The following is a 19,132-nucleotide window of genomic DNA, read 5'->3' on the forward strand; positions in this document are numbered from 1 at the left end:
TCAGTCTATTGACTGATCTAAGCAGGGGTCAGAGGTCAAATGTTACATGATATTTTAAATCTTTACACACCGCGCTTGTAAGAACTTTGTAAGAGCTTTTTGTCCATTTTTAACCAATAAATCATCAATCAGTAAATCATTCAAGTAAGTCATTAACCCCACTCTACACTTCTACAAAGTTTGATCTGAATTCATCCAAAACTTCACACGCGGTATCGTGTTTACAGACAGAATGACACATGACCACTTTTGATGCTTCAAACCACTATTAAAAACCTCGTGGATGCAGGTGATGAGATTAAAACGACTCTTAACTGAAAATAAAACAATTGAATATTTCTAAGTCAACGAAGCAGAAGAAACAATAAAAAAACGTTCTTCCTAAATGTTCCAAAAAGTTCAAAGCAAATACCAGCTGACATTCAAATGGCTCAGTGTAACAGTGTGGCAAACAGTGCAGTGCAATGAAGTGATGTCGTGTGTGCTACAGTAAGTGTTATGACAGTGCAGGGCTGAGATAACCTGTTAGCATGAGAGAACAGATGAATCTCTGCTAGACAGATGTTTGGAACTACGCAGAGTTTTTGCTTCTTTATTTCTGCTCTAAAGTTTGACGATTTGAAATACTTGCATGTGGAAGTCAGTCACAAGGAACATCAAGGAACTGCAGTTTGTAACACTTCAGCGTGACACTTCATTTTTCAGCCACTGACGCTGCAGCTTGAATATAATTGATTAATAGTCGTTGTTGACTGCAGACTAACAGAACTTCTGTGCTGGATAAATGCTACCTTCCCAGATGTTTCCTGTGTTCTTTAAATTTAATGCATTTTGTCATGTACAGCAACCACAAGAAAAATGTGTCTGGCATTGCTATATGACTGTTTTCTACACTTTTGATACAGTCCTGGTAAAGATATTACATTATAAACTTAAGCACAGACTAAATGTGTTTTCAGAGTGGATTATTCTTTATTTTTGAGGCAGCTGATATAAAGGATTCCAATATGTTTTTCCTGAAAAAATGGATGGACAAGATGCTACCTGCATAGGTGACTGCTATCACGGGTCTCCTGGGTATAGCAGCTGGTGTTTATAGGTCAGCAGGATGGACTTGCCATGAGGCAAATAAATATTTTAAAAAGGCCTCTGGGATGTTTTATTGGACTGACACCAGGATAACCATGAGTTATGACAGCTATCTACTCTCTTTGTGTCTGCCATTCAGTTCCAGTTCAGGTCAGAAATGGTTTCCTGGAACGACATTTGCATTAAACTATGCTGACATAGCATAAACGAGTAATGCTTGAGATAAATTATAAGCCTGTATCTGCACAATGTATGCAATAAGTAGTTGCAATGCACGCAACATTACACAGTTAATGACAGATAACGTATATACACAAAGAAGGAAAATTAGCTCTAGCTTTATTGGCTTACAAAAGCAGTTTGTACAAGGCCACAATATAATTATATTTCATATTCAAATTACATCCATAAACCACTGTTTATGGCATCCATTAGTACCTATTATATTCAGTGAAGAAACTTAACAAAGACAGAAAGGTCCACACTGGGAATTGTAAGTATACTGTTTATTGGCAGATTATAATTGAATGTGAAACACATTTTCAACATTTCTACAATGTGACAACAACTGGGGCATTTAATATAAATAATGCATTATATATACGGAAAAGAGAGGGACATAGTTTTACATGTAAGTCTTACATAGCAATGTCACAGGTCTGAACACAGCAACTCAGTGTAGGGCGGGAAATGTATAATCTCCATCCAGCTGAGCCTTCTGCTGTGAAATCAGCCGAAGCCTCATGTGTTTATTTGACTTTGGGTTATAATTCATAAATCTCTTACCAAGTATATTTCTTACAGCTAATATTATAACACAGGTTTTTATAAAGGACCAGAGTAAGACTGAGAAAAAATGCTTTTCAACGACCTTGGTTTGTACTACAGGGGTTTCTTATAATTTAAATTATTGGGTTAAAAACAGTTCACATAATCTATAACACCTCCTTTGTTGCTGCAGGTGTTTGGTAACATTGAGCTGAATGAGGAGAACGCCATAAACCACCACAACAACTTCCAGACCTTTTTCCAGGCCTTGACCCTTCTCTTCAGGTAACCCTGCTTCCATGCTCTAATAGTTCTGGCAGCTCAGATAATCCAATGATTTTGGGTCAAACTAACTCAAGCACTCACATTCACTTTTCACTCCTGTATCTTTACTTGTGCATCTTTCAGGAGCGCAACAGGCGAGGCGTGGCATGAGATCATGCTAGCATGCCTCAGTAACCGGCCGTGCGATAAGCTCTCGGGAACTGCAGGAGACGAGTGTGGCAGTGACTTTGCCTATTTCTACTTTGTCTCCTTCATCTTCCTCTGCTCCTTTCTGGTAAATACCTCGTCCTACTGCGTGTTTTCATCGACATACGTTTTCCAGACGTTTAATGTTCTTATTCTGAAAGTCTCAGAAGAATGCTGCAAGTAACAGCGAGTTAAAGAGAACAATAGGAATTAAATGTAAATGAGGTGCTGCTGAGGATACAAACCCCTGTAGATAACAGTCTGTTTAACTGCTTTTTATGCTCTTTTCATAAATCTAATTCAGTGACACAGACAAATACATTCATAGAACATTTTTATAAGACCTGATTATTGCCTTTAATAGCCCAGTAGTGTTGCCAATATGAGGCAATAAAGTTGGTAGCAAAGCTAATTTTGAACTCTCCAATTTATACAGAGAATGGATAAAATTAAATGCATGCATAACAAAATGTTATCTAGTAATATAAATATGTGTTTTTTAATGAATGTGTAAAGCATTCCTTTAAAGAAGAATGCATAGGCTATATAATCACCACAGTACTGTGCAGTTTAAAAAAAAAAAGTTTAGGTAATAGCTTAAATTAATACCAATGTTCCTATTAATCAACATGTATGCAATTTATTTCACTTTACTGTGATGTCATTTACCAGATGTTGAACCTCTTTGTTGCGGTCATCATGGACAATTTTGAGTACCTTACCAGGGACGCCTCCATCCTGGGGCCTCATCACCTTGATGAATTCATACGTGTGTGGGCAGAGTATGACCCTGCTGCTTGGTAGGAGCCTTTTCTGACTTTGCTACATTTTACTCCCCAGTGTTAGGAAGTGGTAAAGGTGGTTTTCATTTGAAAGGAAGCCAAGTTAGGAAGCAGAACAGTCTCAGATTGACTTCTGTGTCCCAGCTGGATAACTCTGAGCTTGAGCCCAGAGTTTGGGCTGAAGCTGGTGACAATCCCCTCTTTTGGTTGGACTGATGCATGCAAATCCAGAGTTCCACTCGGCGTCCACTCAGCTCTCCTCGCTGATAAGCTCCAAAGCGACTCAGTCTCTCACTGTGGTGTGAAGAGAGACTATTTCTAGCTATCCAGTTGGGGAATACAGGTTCATGCCACGACCCTCGCTGCTCTTTACACCAACCAGAAGCAGTTTACCTTTAATAAAACACTATAAAAGTTTTGAGTGAGACAGTAATCTGTCTCAGATTATGAAAGGCTCCTTAAGTTTTAACGAAAGCTTCACAGGAGCCTTGTCAGTGAGTCGGGACTCCAGGAGAGATGAGAAATATGAAATCATCATCACCTGACAGACATTACGGGGGAGGAAATATTATTTATTCCTTTGAATATAAATGAGCTGCTCTCAGAAGTGCCTACAGTAACATTCAGCTTATTCTCCACTGCTACAACTTCTCTTTATGTCAGTACATTTAAGGCTTATTGTTTTCAGCTTTTATCAAAATTGGTGAGATCCACCTCTCGCCACCGGTTACGGTATTCTGTATCCCTCCACAGTGAAACCAAGTTGGAAGTCCAGAGTCCAGCTTGTGGGGGAAATTTAAAATCAGGCTTTTGATTTTTATTGAAAAACTATGATCATCTTTAATGAAACATGTCACTATCAAAACACAATTCAACTACTTTTTGAACAAAAACAAAAATCTATACTCACTGAATTCCTGAAATTAAAACTGAACATCAGAATCGGGAGAAGTGATACAGTGGGATGCAAAAGTTTGGGCAACCTTGTTAATAGTCATTATTTTCCTGTATAAATCGTTGGTTGTTACAATAAAAAATGTCAGTTAAATATATCATACAGGAGACACACACAGTGATTTTTAAGAAGTGAAATTAAGTTTATTGGATTTACAGAAAGTGTGCAATACTTGGTTAAACAAAATCAGGCAGGTGCATAAATTTGGGCACCACAAAAAAAGAAATGAAATCAATATTTAGTAGATCTGCCTTTTGCAGAAATTACAGCCTCTAAATGCTTCCTGTAGGTTCCAATGAGAGTCTGGATTGTGGTTGAAGGTATTTTGGACCATTCCTCTTTACAAAACATCTCTAGTTCATTCAGGTTTGGTGGCTTCTGAGCATGGACAGCTCTCTTTAACTCACACCACAGATTTTCAATAATATTCAGGTCTGGGGACTGAGATTCCAGAACATTGTACTTGTTCCTCTGCATGAATGCCTTAGTGGATTTTGAGCAGTGTTTCGGGTCGTTGTCTTGTTGAAAGATCCAGCCCCGGCGCAGCTTCAGCTTTGTCACTGATTCCTGGACATTGGTCTCCAGAATCTGCTGATACTGAGTGGAATCCATGTGTCCCTCAACTTTGACAAGATTCCCAGTCCCTGCACTGGCCACACAGCCCCACAGCATCATGGAACCACCACCATATTTTACTGTAGGTAGCAGGTGTTTTTCTTGGAATGCTGTGTTCGTTTTCCTCCATGCATAACGCCCCTTGGTATGCCCAAATAACTCAATTTTAGTTTCATCAGTCCACAGCACCTTATTCCAGAATGAAGCTGGCTTGTCCAAATCTCTGAGACAGCTTTCTTTCCTTCCCCTAAACCATGATGGTGAACAATCTTTGTCTTCAGGTCATTTGAGAGTTGTTTTGAGACCCCATGTTGCTACTCTTCAGAAAAAATTAAAAGAGGAGAGAAACTTACAATTGACCCCCTTAAATACTCTTTCTCATTATTGGATTCACCTGTGTATGTAGGTCAGGGGTCACTGAGCTTACCAAGCCGATTTGAGTTCCAATAATTAGTTCTAAAGGTTTTGGAATCAATAAAATGACAACAGTGCCCAAATTTATGCACCTGCCTGATTTTGTTTAACCAATTATTGCACACTTTCTGTAAATCCAATAAACTTCATTTCACCTCTTAAATATCTCTGTGTGTGTCTCCTATATGATATATTTAACTGATATTTTTGTATTGTAACAACCAACGATTTATACAGGAAAATAATGACTATTAACAAGGTTGCCTAAACTTTTGCATCCCACTGTATAAGTCAATTTGAACATTGTTGTTGGTGCTAAAAATGCTGGTATTTCAGAAACTGCTGATCTCCTGGAATTTTCTCTCTCAACCATCTCTAGGTTTTGCAGAGAGCGGTCTGAGAAAGGGAGAACATCTAGTGAGTGGCAGTTGTCTGGGTGAAAACAGCTTGTTGACGCCAGAGCTCAGAGAGAATGGTTAGATTGGGTCAAACTGATAGAAAAGCAACAGTAACTCAGATAACCACTTGTCACAACCAGTATGAAGAATATATGTTATGCAGAAGATCTTCCCTGGTGGGAACACAGGAGAACCTTGAAGAGATGGGCTACAGCAGCAGTAGACCACACTGGATGCCACTTCTGTCAGTTATCAGTTCACACAGGCTCACCAAAATTGGACAACAGAATATCATAACTAATAAGCAGCCAATAAGTGTATATAGTTGTACTGACAAATTTGTAGCACCAGCAGCTTACAGAATTTATGCCACATTGCACATTTTTAATTCTCCCCCCCCAAAAAATAAAAATCCACTGATGTATAAAAAAGAGAAGTGTAAAACAAACTGAACAATGAAGATCCTGTGCTGTATTTGTTTTTCTTCTAACTGCCTCTTCTTGACAGTTATTCGTTAATGTCCACTGACTGATAATAGATCAATATGAATAGATAAAATGGAATAACCTTTAACCTAACCTCTCGAATATGTCTCATCTCTTTCAGCGGGAGAATATGCTATCGGGATATGTACAAATTGTTGCATTTTATCTCGCCTCCTCTGGGCCTGGGGAAGAAGTGCCCCAGCAGGGTGGCTTATAAGGTTTGCCCTCCCCCACAGTCCTTTTGTTTTTTAAGGGACTGTGATGGTTTCAGACTGTCAGTGTCTCTTCTCATTCACTGGGGTGCCAGAGAATGACCTGAACACACATGCATACAAATGCTCATCGATCCTCCACTAACCAGCCGGCAGGTAACCATGGCGAGTGCAGGAAACAACGCAGCATGTCAGCCTCAAACGGAAGGCATCAGATGCCATGTCTAAGATATTTTCCTGCTTCTAAACACAGGAGTGAAAGAAGAGTGACGACGAGAGCATTGTGTGCTTTGTTTCCACTTTGGTTACTGCTGTTGTCTCTTAGCATGCAGAAAAAGAGTGCATGTTAAAGGAATACTCCACTGAACATCTCGTTTTTGATTCATAAGCACCAACTTAAGAGGTGAAACTGAAAAATTTTAAGTTTTAGATCAGACACATTCATAGATGTTAAGTTTCATGGCACCTAAGGAGCCCTGGACGTCATCAAAACTGTTGATTTCAAATTTAAAATCAATTTTGAAATGTTCAAGTACCCATTTACTCTTGGCTGCATAAATGACATTAAGCTCACGAAAAACTATCAGACTTTATCTAACAACTTGCTAATAAATTTGAACTGTTAACTATAATTTGAGCCAATTATTCTATCCACCTGTTCTGCTTAGGTGACAATTATTTATTTAAATTCATATATTTAACGTAATGTTTCATTCATCTCTCATTTGCAAACAATTTCCATCTCTATAGTTTCTATCCATAGTTTTAGGTAATCATGTCCAATTTTTCATTAATAACCTTATTTAGCTATTTTAACCTTATGTTTATCTTATACATGTCTCATCTAACAATTAATCTTTTTTATCTGTAAAAGATTATTTAGCTAAGATGTTTTATTTTCAGTTTACATACTTTTAGCTACCAATAGCAACTGCTGGCAATGTTTTTAGTGAAAATGTTTTTAATTACTTTTTGATCATTTTTAAAAATCTGTTTAAATAATTTATGCATTTATTTTGGTAGTCCATAACAGCTGCTTATCCATTACTCTTTGGTATCTTCATAGTTGGTGCTATTCAGTTGATTTGTGCACACATGAACACAATAGTTGTGCTCAGGCAGATCAAAACCATAGAAACACTAAAACCCTTGGATTGTCCCCTCCCAAATGCACTCTAGAGACATTCTGTTATGGTGAGAACGTGGCCCGACCTCGATCTGACTCAACTACCAGCTGTATGCTACAGGTTTGAGCTAAACGCTGTAGCTATATAACCATAAATGTATGTATCATGTGATACAGCAGAGTAGCCGGGTCAACTGAGTCAGACTGGAGTAATCCAGCTCTAGGTATGAGAACATCTTAACTCTTCCACTACACTTGTTTATTTTTTAAGACTAGTTTAGTAAATCTCTTTACGTGCGCCCTGGCTACTGCAGAAATACACCCTGTCAACTGTTTGTACCGCTGGTAATGGCCGCTTCAGATTATGATTTATAGATAATATATTACACTTACCCAGAATTGTGGAAAAGAAGAAAGGAAGTACACCAAACTATTCTTATAAATGTCTTCAGGTACTTCTGCATTTATTTAAATAATATAATATAATGTCATTGCAGCTTTTGTAAAGTAGCCTTCAAACTTTCTACATTCGCCTTTTAAAAATTTGTTACAGGCAGTAATATTTACTTGAAACAGATTGTTTTTTCAAGGAGTATTCCTTTAAAGAAAAATGTACTCAGATTTGTTAAAGCATACCTTCCACTGGGAACCTTTCATCTTTGTACAGGCAATCCTCTGGATCATCCTCCCCTCCTTCCTTCTCTGGAATCCATTCCTGAATCTGTAAATTCAACTAGGATGGCATTCCTGGTCATCATATCCTGGAAATCTTATTAACAAGGATTTCTGTGTTTCCTCTCCCTTCTCTTTTTTTTTTTTTTTGGTTTGGCCACTTTCTGTTATAACTTCCCATTCTTCTTTTACCACTCCACCTCCTCACCTGGGGAAACTTCATCCTTCCTTCCATGGTCTCCTACCAACCTTTCCCTGACAAGTGGCCGCATAGCTTACCGGGATATGTACGAGATGCTTCGGGACATGTCCCCTCCACTAGGTTTGGGAAAGAAATGTCCGCCCCGAGTCGCCTATAAGGTAGAATCGCATCTTCCTCCTTCCTTATCCCTTCTTCCTGCAGCCACCGCAGGTTGCCTGTGCTCACCTGTCAAACATCTTCAGGCTTCTGTCAGTGTGTCAAAGCTGATATCTTCTGGCCTGCTGTTCTGATGTTCTTTCTGTGTACTTGTGTGGCTCTCTTGTCCTGTTCTGTGAGGGTTTTCTGTGCATTTTGTTCGTCTGCTCTAGAGGGCCAGGCAACAGTAATAAATAGAAATAAATCAGGGAGATGAGGAAAGCATCATATTCACAAATTCTCCATTGGAAAATAGGAGGTATTGGTTATTAAAATGGCATCAGCATCAACTAAAATATGTTTTTTTTTCTGTTTGATAGTTAAACCTGTCGTTACTTTCTATGTTGACACCACATTATGTATTCTGCAACTCCACAGAGCTTTTGCTTATTGTTTTGGTTTTATGGCTGTCTTGGCACCCCTGTTTCCAGCAGCAGGTTGCTGTTTTCAGCGAACACGCTCTGCTAAATCCACTGTACACCATCTGCCAAGCACCAATTAACAGAAAAATAAAGATAGCGACTAGCTTGTGAGGAAAGAACATCTAGCCATTTGGATGAGACATTTTTCTCAAGGATTAGTGGAGACTGAACACCATTTATGAACTTAATGCATGCCATTCTGTGATTTGGTCAAGTAGCAAGTAACAGACAACCTGTAGGATAATCCAGCTGTGGGTCATCTGCATCTGGAAATGTTTGGTTTAAAAGAAAAAAGGGGTGCAAAGATCCACACAAACACTCAGTGAATAAGAGAACGGGTTGTTCCCCAGACAATTATTTTGTTACTTTGGAAATACTGTTGATGTCTGTAAGATCAAGAAAATACCTTTAAAGATATACCCCACAAGATAAATGGTAAAAAAAAAAACAACAACCTGGTGTTTTGATTATCTGCCAGGTTTCCAAAAGGTCTTAAGGGATGACAACATCCAGATAAATCACCATTAAATTAGATTTCTTTTCCTGATGGCTTTGGTGAAATCCGGTTGACACTTTATGTTCATATAGAGAAAATTGTACCAGATTTGGTGATTTGTTAAACCATAGCCTCTTCACTCAGCACGCGAGCTTTGTGCTTTGCGCTGTAGCACAGGAACAGAGCGGGAGGGAGAGAGAAAGAGAGCCAGGGACAACAACGTCACATTAGAAAGGTATAGTAATCATCCACAACTATTTTCAGTTGCAGATGATAAAGGATTCAGAAAGTCAGTCATGCAGGCCCATATGACAGAGAATATGCATCTTCTTTTTGTTTTCATATTATAATTTATATTTAATTGTGTTGTGGTTTGCAGTGTTTTGTGTTGTTTCACTTTAAATTTGTTTAAAAGGAAAAAGCTGAAAATTTAAATAGTTAAAAGTTGAAATGTGAATAGCTGGTTTTTGTATTATATGATTTATTTATAACATTTTATGTGGAGTGAATAAATAAAAGTATATTTACGGTGGCCCCTAGAGACAAAGCACGTACGAACTCCAAAACACGTAAAAACTCAAAACACGTACAAAAGACAACAGAAGTGCTCCAGGATGCTGGGCACAGTGTTGAGCTTTTGTTACCTAGTGGCTACACAAGCCAGCAAGTACCAACGACCGGATTTGGTGTGTGGTAATAACAGGTGAATGAATTTTTTTTTTTAATTATTTGAATATATATGAGTGCCTGTGTATAAATACACAAACAATACACACATGCTTTCAATTGTGTAATTTAAGTGATCTAGGTAGCTCTGTTTTGAAGTTAAGTTAACGCTAGAAATGTGTTTTGGAGTTTGTACGTGTTTTGTCTCTAGGGGCCACCGCATATATTTATATATAAACATATATAAATAGTAAAAAAAAAAGTAATTCCTTTTGTGCATAATTTTATATTATTGTTAATAATAAATTTATTAAAGCAACAAAACAACCCGAAGAGCCAGTTTGGAGCTGAAAGAGCCGGTTCTCTAAAAAGAGCCGGAAATCCCATCACTACTGGTTTATGGAAAAAAAAATTGTAAAAAGAGAGAGAATATTTAGCGATTTTTTTCTTGAAGGATCCCATCTGGATTCATGTGCTAAAAAGGATTTATTGAGGAATCTCTCATTCCTGCAAAATGAGTCATTTTAAAACATTTTCACCATCATCTTATCACTGAACGGAATAACGGAGCCTTTCCCATGTGTCCTGTGATTAGAACACCTTTTATCCTTCTCAAGTGGGAGTCAAGTATATGTATATACCTCGACAATCCTCAGGTAGTCCCTGTGCTGGCTGCTAACCTCTTAGCATGCAGACTTAATGTGAGTGGTTCCAGTATGTGCGCAACTGTCGAAATGAATCAGATTTAAAGCAGCCCTGCCCTTGCCCCAGTTAAAAATGTCTGGGTCTGACGTGGCTGCATCTCCAAATATAACTCTTGTTTTTGTGAATCGGAAGGGAAAGACATGAACAAAGCGAGAGCAGCGGTCCACTTGAGAGCAAGGCTAGCATTTTTATCTTTCCCATTTCCATTTTTTTCTATTTCTTCACTCCCACCACTTTGCTGTTGATCACACTCTTTGTTAACCTCCCTTTGTTTCTAAAGAACGCGTTATCATCCTAGTCACAGTTGTCCCTGTTACCCGTTAGTTTACACTTTTATGTTCTGACTTTAGGCAAAGCATCACTCTCCCTTTTGACATTGTATCCTCTCTGAGGATTTCTTTTTCTGTCTATATGTGCAGCTTATGTCTTTGCACGTATGTTTTCTGCATAACAGCATCTAGCACCTTTTTGATGGTGTGTTTCTTCATCTTGTGTCTTCAGCTTTTATTCTTATTCAGTCTGTTTCTGAGAACTACAGAAGCAAGACTTCATAAGTGTCAATGTTTTCTACAGTCCAGGCACTAACTCCCCCTCCTCCTCCTCATTCTCCTCTTACTCGCCTCTAATCGCTCCATCTCTTCATCTTCTTTCTGTATATCTGTGTTGTGTCCATTTCACTTGAAGAAAGTGAAAACCATCAATTATAGCTTTCCTGTTTTTCTGCTGTCTCTGAACTTTCTCCAGTTGCAGTTCAAAGTCATACATGCAATACATGCATGCTTCCACCACCCCTATTATATATTCATCAATGCATGTGTACATGAATCATTGCATTGCTGCACTGGCATGGATTTATGCTGGCTGGTTTCTTCTTTTTTACAATGGATGAAAAATTAATTCAGTGAACGTTCTTTAAAATGGTTGTTTGTTTTTTAAAATTTGATATTTAGCGCTGCCAAGCAATTGCTACTAATAGCAATTTTAAATACTTTTTAATTTGAAAGTATTGAGAGTGGACCTGAAGCTTGCATTGTAAGTGCCAATTTTGTCTAGATTTCTAAATACAATCAAATTTGAACAATATGAAACAGAGAAAAGCAGCAAATCCTCAGAATCTGCCATTAAACTATTAAAAGTAATAATCAATGTCATCATTAGTTAATTAGTTTATTATGTCAGCAAGGCTTTCCAGAACTAAGTGAAATTTAATTTCTTTTATGCTGGTGCAGTGACCTGTTCTTTCATGTTTCAAGACAAAGAAACTTATCATTAAAAAAAGGTTTGGAAGCCAGCTGATTGGAAATGGTTGACTGGTTTAAACCAACCAATATTCTCATTTTGATGGTGCTGACAAATTGAGGTTGTGGAAGCTGTATTATAAACAAATTTCCAATTTAAATAGATTCACATTGTTCTCACATAGAACAATAATAATTTATCACTGTAGTAAAATGGTGCTCTGGATTCTTTATTTAGAAAATAGAACCATTACAGGTTCGGTGTGAACAAGTAGGAGAAAAACACAGAGTGAAAGTTGGTGCAGTTTTTAATTTTACTAAAATTTGACTTGGACTTTTTTTCCTTATAGAAAAAAGTATCTATTGTAATGTAACTATAAGGTAATTTAGCCCTAAAGTGATGGAGGACAAGTGAAACCACAGAACCATAGAATGTATATAAAAGATGGATGTAGTGCCTTAAACCTGCATTCTTTCCTGTGACCACCAGGGGGAACTCCTATGAATGCAAAAGGAAGTGTGTCATCTCAAACACTGGTTTCAGTCAGGTCTGCTACTCAGTCATCCAGTTTTGAAATGGCAATACGGCAACAGCAAAATTGCTGAGTTTGAAGTTTCACAAAATAATCTCATTAACTGTTGAGTGATAATGGCTGTGTATAAGTTTTATGTACAGTCTATGGCAAAAAGCATTTGAATGTTCAGATAAAATTAATGTGCAGCTTCAGTGAAAGTTAAATACACCAAGCGAGGACCTTTTTTGTGTATTTTTTTAAACAAAATTCCCCATCTTCTGTTCCTTGCTCAGTGTTTTTAGGACATTATAGCAGGAATAAACCCCACAGACCATAAGCACATAGAAAATATCAGCTTGATTTTTATCTTTTGCAGCATTTTCAGCACATTAACATTTTGATGGTTGGTTTTTCTGTCAAACTGATTAAAGAGCTGCGTGCCAACCAGCGACCTTTCCTTTCTCCTCCTTAAGTGACTATTTCGAGAACGAAGGACATGCTGCTGCATGTTTCCAGCAGCAGCAACAGCAGTGAAGGCTCACAGTGCTTAGCATTATAAGTTAATCATATTTTCGGTTTTTGGAGAACTGTGCCACGTAGCAGTCTCGTAGCAACGACAGCAGCCATAAACGGCTCTGTTTACTGCTGTTAGGTTGTGGCAAAAAAGGGTGAATCTTTATTTGGATGGACTAAAATAATTCAAAGTGATGACTGATTTATCTTTTTTCAAATATTTTTTTTTGCATTTTTACTTTAATTTTACAGTAAACATAGGAGTCAAAAATTATTTTATTAACCTCACCCCAAATATTTACTCTTTTACTCACTAACGATTCTCTAGTCGATGCATTTGCTGCATTTTTCTGTTCTATCTGTTGTGATGGGCATCTCTTGTCTATATGTCTATATTAAATAACATAGTCATGAATCATTATTTGCTGCCACAGCATGTAACTGTAGATCATCATACCAGTTAATGAAAACAAATCTTTGTTGTTCTGGTGTTTCTTAATCTTTTAAAATGAGATATATCCAGCATTGATAAGCAATCCTTTAATTTGTTGTGTAGCGATTGGTGAAGATGAACATGCCAATTGCAGATGACAACACAGTGCATTTCACCTCCACCCTGATGGCCTTGATTCGCACAGCCCTGGAGATCAAGCTGGCATCTGGTGAGACTAAAACTACAAAAGCCAGAATCCCTTGCAGCTGCCCTGACAGCTTTGATGTGAATGTGAATGGCGCTGAACTCTCTGGTGCAGATGCGATGTGACATGTTTGTGGGCTCATCCTCAGGCTTGCTGGCACAGCGTTTGTGCGATGCTGACCTGAAGAGGGAAATAAACCGAGTGTGGCCCAACTTGTCACAGAAGACCATGGACCTGCTGGTGACGCCGCATAAATGTGAGCTACAGCTGTGTGCGGGTTTTGATGGGATTTACTAGTTCTTGCTGGTTATATGGTTTTTATTTTTACTCACTTTACCTTTTAAGTTTTGTTTTTGCTATGGCTGTTTCCTTCTATCTTATCACTCTTGCTTGAGCTTGAAAGTTAGGCTAGATTAAAGAAAACAAACAGTTTAAAATGATAAAATAAATTCTGTTATTGAGATATACAGATTTTAGTTTTTAAAGTTAAAAAAAAGGTGTCTACTGTGGTGAGAACATTAAAGAGAAACACATCTGTTGTGAAGACATACTCGCCATAAAAAGTTAAAAATCACTGTACGGTTACCTAGTCACTAGTGGACTGTGTACTAACTACTTCATAAGATGATTAGTTTTTGTTGCCGTGTGTTTTCTTTTGGTTTGCTCGAGTAATCCTGCTGCAAACTGTTGCAGTCTCACCCCCGAGTTGCTGCTCCTCTGTCGCCATCTGCTGCTTACTTGGAGGAACTGTCTCTCACTTGTCTCTTCTAGATAACGAGCTGACTGTGGGGAAAGTCTATGCGGCTCTAATGATCTACGACTTCTATAAGCAGAATCGTGCTAAGAGACTCCAGCAGCAGAATTCTTCAGATGGACCTCAGGTACATCACGAAGCAAAATTCAGCCATGCGTTATTATCTCCAGCTCACTTCATCCAGTTAGAAAAAATCCTAAGCAAATGAGATTATTTGGTCACACCCATTGTCTGCCTTGCCCTCACTGGTTGCACCTGTTTCATGTTTGTTCCTTGTGTATTTATAGTCCCCTGTTCCCCTGGTTAGATGTCAGTCCGTCTGTTTAGCAGCCTGTGTACCCTCTTCTTTATCCAACCTGTTTGCGTCCCACTGTGTGTTCATCTCCATTGTTTCTTTCCAGTTTTATTCTAAGTCATTGTGAGGTTATATTATTTTTGTGTAGTTTTTCCTGATCATCCAGCCTTAGTCACTTCCCATGCTTTTGTTTGCCAAGCTTCACTTTTGTTTGTTTGCTTCAGGCTGTTTCTGGGTTTTTTGTTCCTTCCTGTTTATTCATGTTAAAATTAAAGCTCGCCTTTCTTTGGTATCCTTGCCTCTTGAATTCCTTCCGTCTTTTGGTCCTTTTTAGACTTGTCTTCAGAGTATTTCTTGACACATTGATTTTTGATATTTGCCAAATTGAAGGATTCAAGTAAAAGGAAAGGGAAAGAAACAAAGCTGCTGCTATTTGAATTCAGAAAAGGGATTTTTTTAAAATCAGGTTGTTTGAAAGTGTCGTCTATAATGATGAGAATTATCACAGAACTCTACCACCTAGTCTTTTGGTTTTACAGATTTTGGTTTTGTTTAGTTGCATTTACGTTGCTGTGTAAAAGTCTTGAGCCGCCCCTTCTTCTTTATGTTTTTAGTTGTATGTATAGGCACTTTGTTACTAGCAATCGGTAACAAAAACACATAATTCGATCCCATTTCCCACTAAATGCCCAATATCAAACTGTTCCAAAGGAACTATTAGCAAAACACTTACACTGCACTGGAAACGGACAATTGGAGGACAACAGTGAGTGTCTACAGCCATCTGTAAAACACATTAAAGGCTCTGTCATTGCTCAGTTTCTTTGCATTTAAGCCAGTGGTGTATGGGGTGTGGTCAAATCTGATGAAATCAGAAAAGTAACATCAGATTTTGATCCATCATGCATTAACATCTGGAAAGCACTTGATTGGGAGTGGCTTCATTTTTCAGCAGGATAATGATCCCAAACACAATGCCAGTGCAGTAAAAGCATACCTGGATAGAAAAACACACAATGAAACACTATCAGTCATGAATCGGCCTCAGAGGAGCCCAGACCCCAACAGTATTGAAGCAGTGTGGGATCATCTGCCAACATCCAAATAAGAGCTTTCAGTGTCTTTCAAGAAGCCCGGAGAACTATTTCTGAAGACTAGTTGAAGAAAGTTTGTCTTAGAGAGTTCAAGCTGTGTTAAAGAATAAAGGTGGTTGTACCAAATACTGACTTTCAACCTTGATAAAACTATACAAATTCTGTTTTTGCCTTAAATATTTGCATGCCTTTTTGCACGTGTTTCAATACATGCCCTGTTAGGAAATGATGGTTGGCTGGCTCATAATCAAGATGAAAAAAATAGTCTATAGCATTAACCTTTGTACGTGTTAGATGTGTTAATAAGTAGATTTAAATATAATTATACTAGCTTTAATATTTTCTCCACTGATGTTTTGTCAACTCTATGCTATCCTTCTTTCTCCAGAGTAAATTGGGGTCCTTGTTCCGTCCTGTACTGCCATTCACTCACATACAGGAAATAGAACCACCGTTCTCCAGGCCCAAACAAGTCCTCTCACCTGAGCCTGAAAAGAAACCAGAGGCCTCAACAGCTACCAACACCTTGATTAACAAGGACACAATGTAAGTGACTTTATCTATGTCGTTCCAAATGAAGGAATGACAAGCTGGGAGTCATCAGCATTGCAAAGAATATCATTGCAAAGAATTACTCCCTCATTAGACAGCTGACTCAGATTGTTCGGGGTTCTCCACACGATGCACGTTGCACAAACAGATGCTCAGAAAAAGCCATAAACTGTTGATCTGTGAAACATTTGCAGGCAAACCAGATACAACGGCAGCCAGATTGAGTTATTTTGATTTCTTTTTCCTGTTCATATTCAACCACATCCCTGGCCATTATAACCTAGCAGGGTTTGAATTGTTTACAGTTTTATTTGAGGAAATCAAACTGAAATCAATGAGTTCATCTGAATCCAGCAGGCTCAGAATGACTGGAATTAAACTACAGACCTGAAGTAAAACCTCCTTGACACTGCACTGCTGACAGCATCCGATATTACAGTCAGAGTCTTTTTTTTCTTGCACAGACTCAACCACAGGACTGCCATAAAACATTCCCAGTCTGGAGATGTTTCTCAGGCTTCACAGAGGCCCAAAAGTCGAAGAAAGCTGCAGAGAGGCCAGTCGGAGGATGTGCAAAATTTAACAAGACCTCAGGTAAAAAAATCACAGTCATTAAAATGTTTATTATATAACATACACTCTAAGTATATGCACTTAGCCTGTGTTGTCTTTCCTTTAGGAACAGGTTGAACTGAAGCAGGTGGAGAACACTTCAGATGCAGAGGCATATCCCAGCCTGGAAGGTCACTGCAGAGCAGCCTCTCTTCCCCGACTAAATGCTGAATACTACGTAAGCTCTCTGGTGCTCATGAGGTCATGCCTCTTGTTTTACTACTCACAGGAAGAATCTTACAATACTTTTTTGTTTTCTAGATTCTTGTTTTAGTCCAGAAATTGTGCAACTTTTTTTTTTTTTAGATAAAATGTAAACTTCAAAGATTTTACATTAAATACACTACGCATTTCATTCTAGAACATAAAAATAGGTCTGCTACCAAACAGCTGAATGAGAAGCTATATCATAGCTAACATAGGAGGTTAGGTGGTGAAGTCATGTGACCGTAGTGCAGTCAATTTAGAGACAAATGTTAACACTTTACATAGTTATATTAAAAAAGGTCATAAACCATATGCTGCATGATTATTATATAACATTAAAATTAGGTATCTTTCAGTTTTTGTTTTTGCGATGCAGATTGAAAAAGCTGGCATAAAAATCAAACTGGCTTGTTGTCAAGGAAACCAGTTTGGTACTGACTGGTCTAGTTGAAATTTTAAAGTCCTATAATTTTCTTACATTTTTATGATATTTACTGTAATCACGCTCACCTACAAGAACGTCTGAGTTTTGCGTGACTGCACTAATTTGTTCATTTTTATGACATGCACTTTTTTAGCAACCATTATTAATTATTTCACGTTTGTGAGTTACAGTAGCTGCTCGTGGCTGCTGCATTTGGATGTCATGTTAAGATAAATTTTCTGTCCATCATTTCTGTGTTTCTGGATTTTTCCACCTGTCAGATCTTGTCAGTTTAGCCTTGCCGTTTGCCTGTCTGCGTTTGTGTGTCTGTCTCTGTCGTTCTGCTCTCTTCCACAACACGTAACATGTGCTTTCCTTATGTTTATGTTGCATTTTGATTTCTCACGCTCTCTCTATTTTAACGGACCAGGCTGGAGTTACTCTGTTTTTCATTTCTGTTAAGACGTTTTTGCAAAGGATCAAACCCAACAATGTGCAAGTTGATCGATTAATATTTAACACTTTTTCTAATACTTGTTTTTAGAGCAAAGATGAATCAAGTATGAGTAAATACTGCAAATGTCACATTTTTGATGCTCTTTTAATGTTTTTAAAGACACAAAATAATGTCAAATGTAGCTGGTGTACATACAGAGGTGCCGGTTGCAATAGGGCTTAGTGAAGTGAAATATACATGAGTTTGTGGTAAATAAAAATACTCCAAGGAGGCAACATTACAGAAGAAGCAGCTTCTCTTGGAAGTCGCAAAGCAGAACAATGTGAACACATGATAAAGAGACAATTTTGTACACTTTTCTACTTAATTGTCTTTTAAAAGCATTTGAACACATCGACTGCACCTTATTCTTATTGCAAAAAAATCATAAGACTGGCAGCAGATTGAGCAGAACATGTTATAAGACATTCTCATCACCCCTAAGCCTGGTTTTGAGCACCTCCCCCCTGTTAGATCCTCTCCTCCCACCTGAACACCATACGCTACTGTGAGCCACCACACATATGGGCAAAGTTAATTTCAAATTCAGGACATGATTCACACCAGCTGCAGTGCCCATCACCATGCTTATGCTCAGACCAAAGTATTCAGTGAGTTCCTACTACATCCATCTTTGAACTCAGCCTTCATTTCAGTCAGGAGTCCGGATCGCTTTGATCAAAAAGAAGATTGTTATTCCATCTGCAATAATTTCGACTTGATGGCATGGCATGATATTGCAGCCAGAGGCAGAGAGAGCTGCAGTGAGGCCCCTATACAAAACAAAGTGGGTATCAATGACAACAGACGTGGCATTGATGTGAGATTTGCCATTTAAATGTGAAGAAGGAAAGAAAAAGTGTGTTGTCATTGAGATCAGCTGACATAGCTGATCTGGTCTCCATGGCTTGTATAAAACTAATGCTATGCCTGATATCAGCTACACACCTGTAAAGTTTGTGGCTTTATACAAATGACACATATCTGCCATTTGTTGTTTTTCCAGACAAAATCTAACCTTTTACTTTTTCAGTATTAAAAGTTTGAAAGACTTTCTGTCACGTGACTGTTTCCTCCTGTCTACATACAGACAGCCGTTAAGTATTAAAATGACTAAAAAC

The 19,132-nt window shown here is 38.1% G+C and overlaps 1 protein-coding gene across 2 annotated transcripts in view; it reads left to right on the plus strand.

Annotated features, from left to right (window-relative positions):
* cacna1bb (calcium channel, voltage-dependent, N type, alpha 1B subunit, b) overlaps positions 1-19,132 on the plus strand; it is a 232,754-nt gene that overhangs the window by 205,631 nt on the left and 7,991 nt on the right. The window contains exons 39-48 of one of the 2 annotated variants that reach the window (XM_085359644.1): positions 2,051-2,142; positions 2,266-2,416; positions 3,001-3,128; positions 6,099-6,195; positions 13,496-13,601; positions 13,726-13,833; positions 14,349-14,458; positions 16,109-16,266; positions 16,737-16,866; positions 16,952-17,062. In XM_085359644.1, the coding sequence (XP_085215770.1) occupies positions 2,051-2,142; positions 2,266-2,416; positions 3,001-3,128; positions 6,099-6,195; positions 13,496-13,601; positions 13,726-13,833; positions 14,349-14,458; positions 16,109-16,266; positions 16,737-16,866; positions 16,952-17,062 (1,191 nt within the window). Of the gene's footprint in view, positions 1-2,050; positions 2,143-2,265; positions 2,417-3,000; positions 3,129-6,098; positions 6,196-8,250; positions 8,348-13,495; positions 13,602-13,725; positions 13,834-14,348; positions 14,459-16,108; positions 16,267-16,736; positions 16,867-16,951; positions 17,063-19,132 lie in introns of both variants that reach the window. The other variant, XM_085359642.1, reaches the window with a different exon arrangement.

Source organism: Diplotaxodon limnothrissa, linkage group LG7 (genome assembly GCF_057381915.1).
Source record: "Diplotaxodon limnothrissa isolate DT_005_m linkage group LG7, D_limnothrissa_male_GT1.1, whole genome shotgun sequence".
NCBI lineage: Eukaryota > Metazoa > Chordata > Actinopteri > Cichliformes > Cichlidae > Diplotaxodon > Diplotaxodon limnothrissa.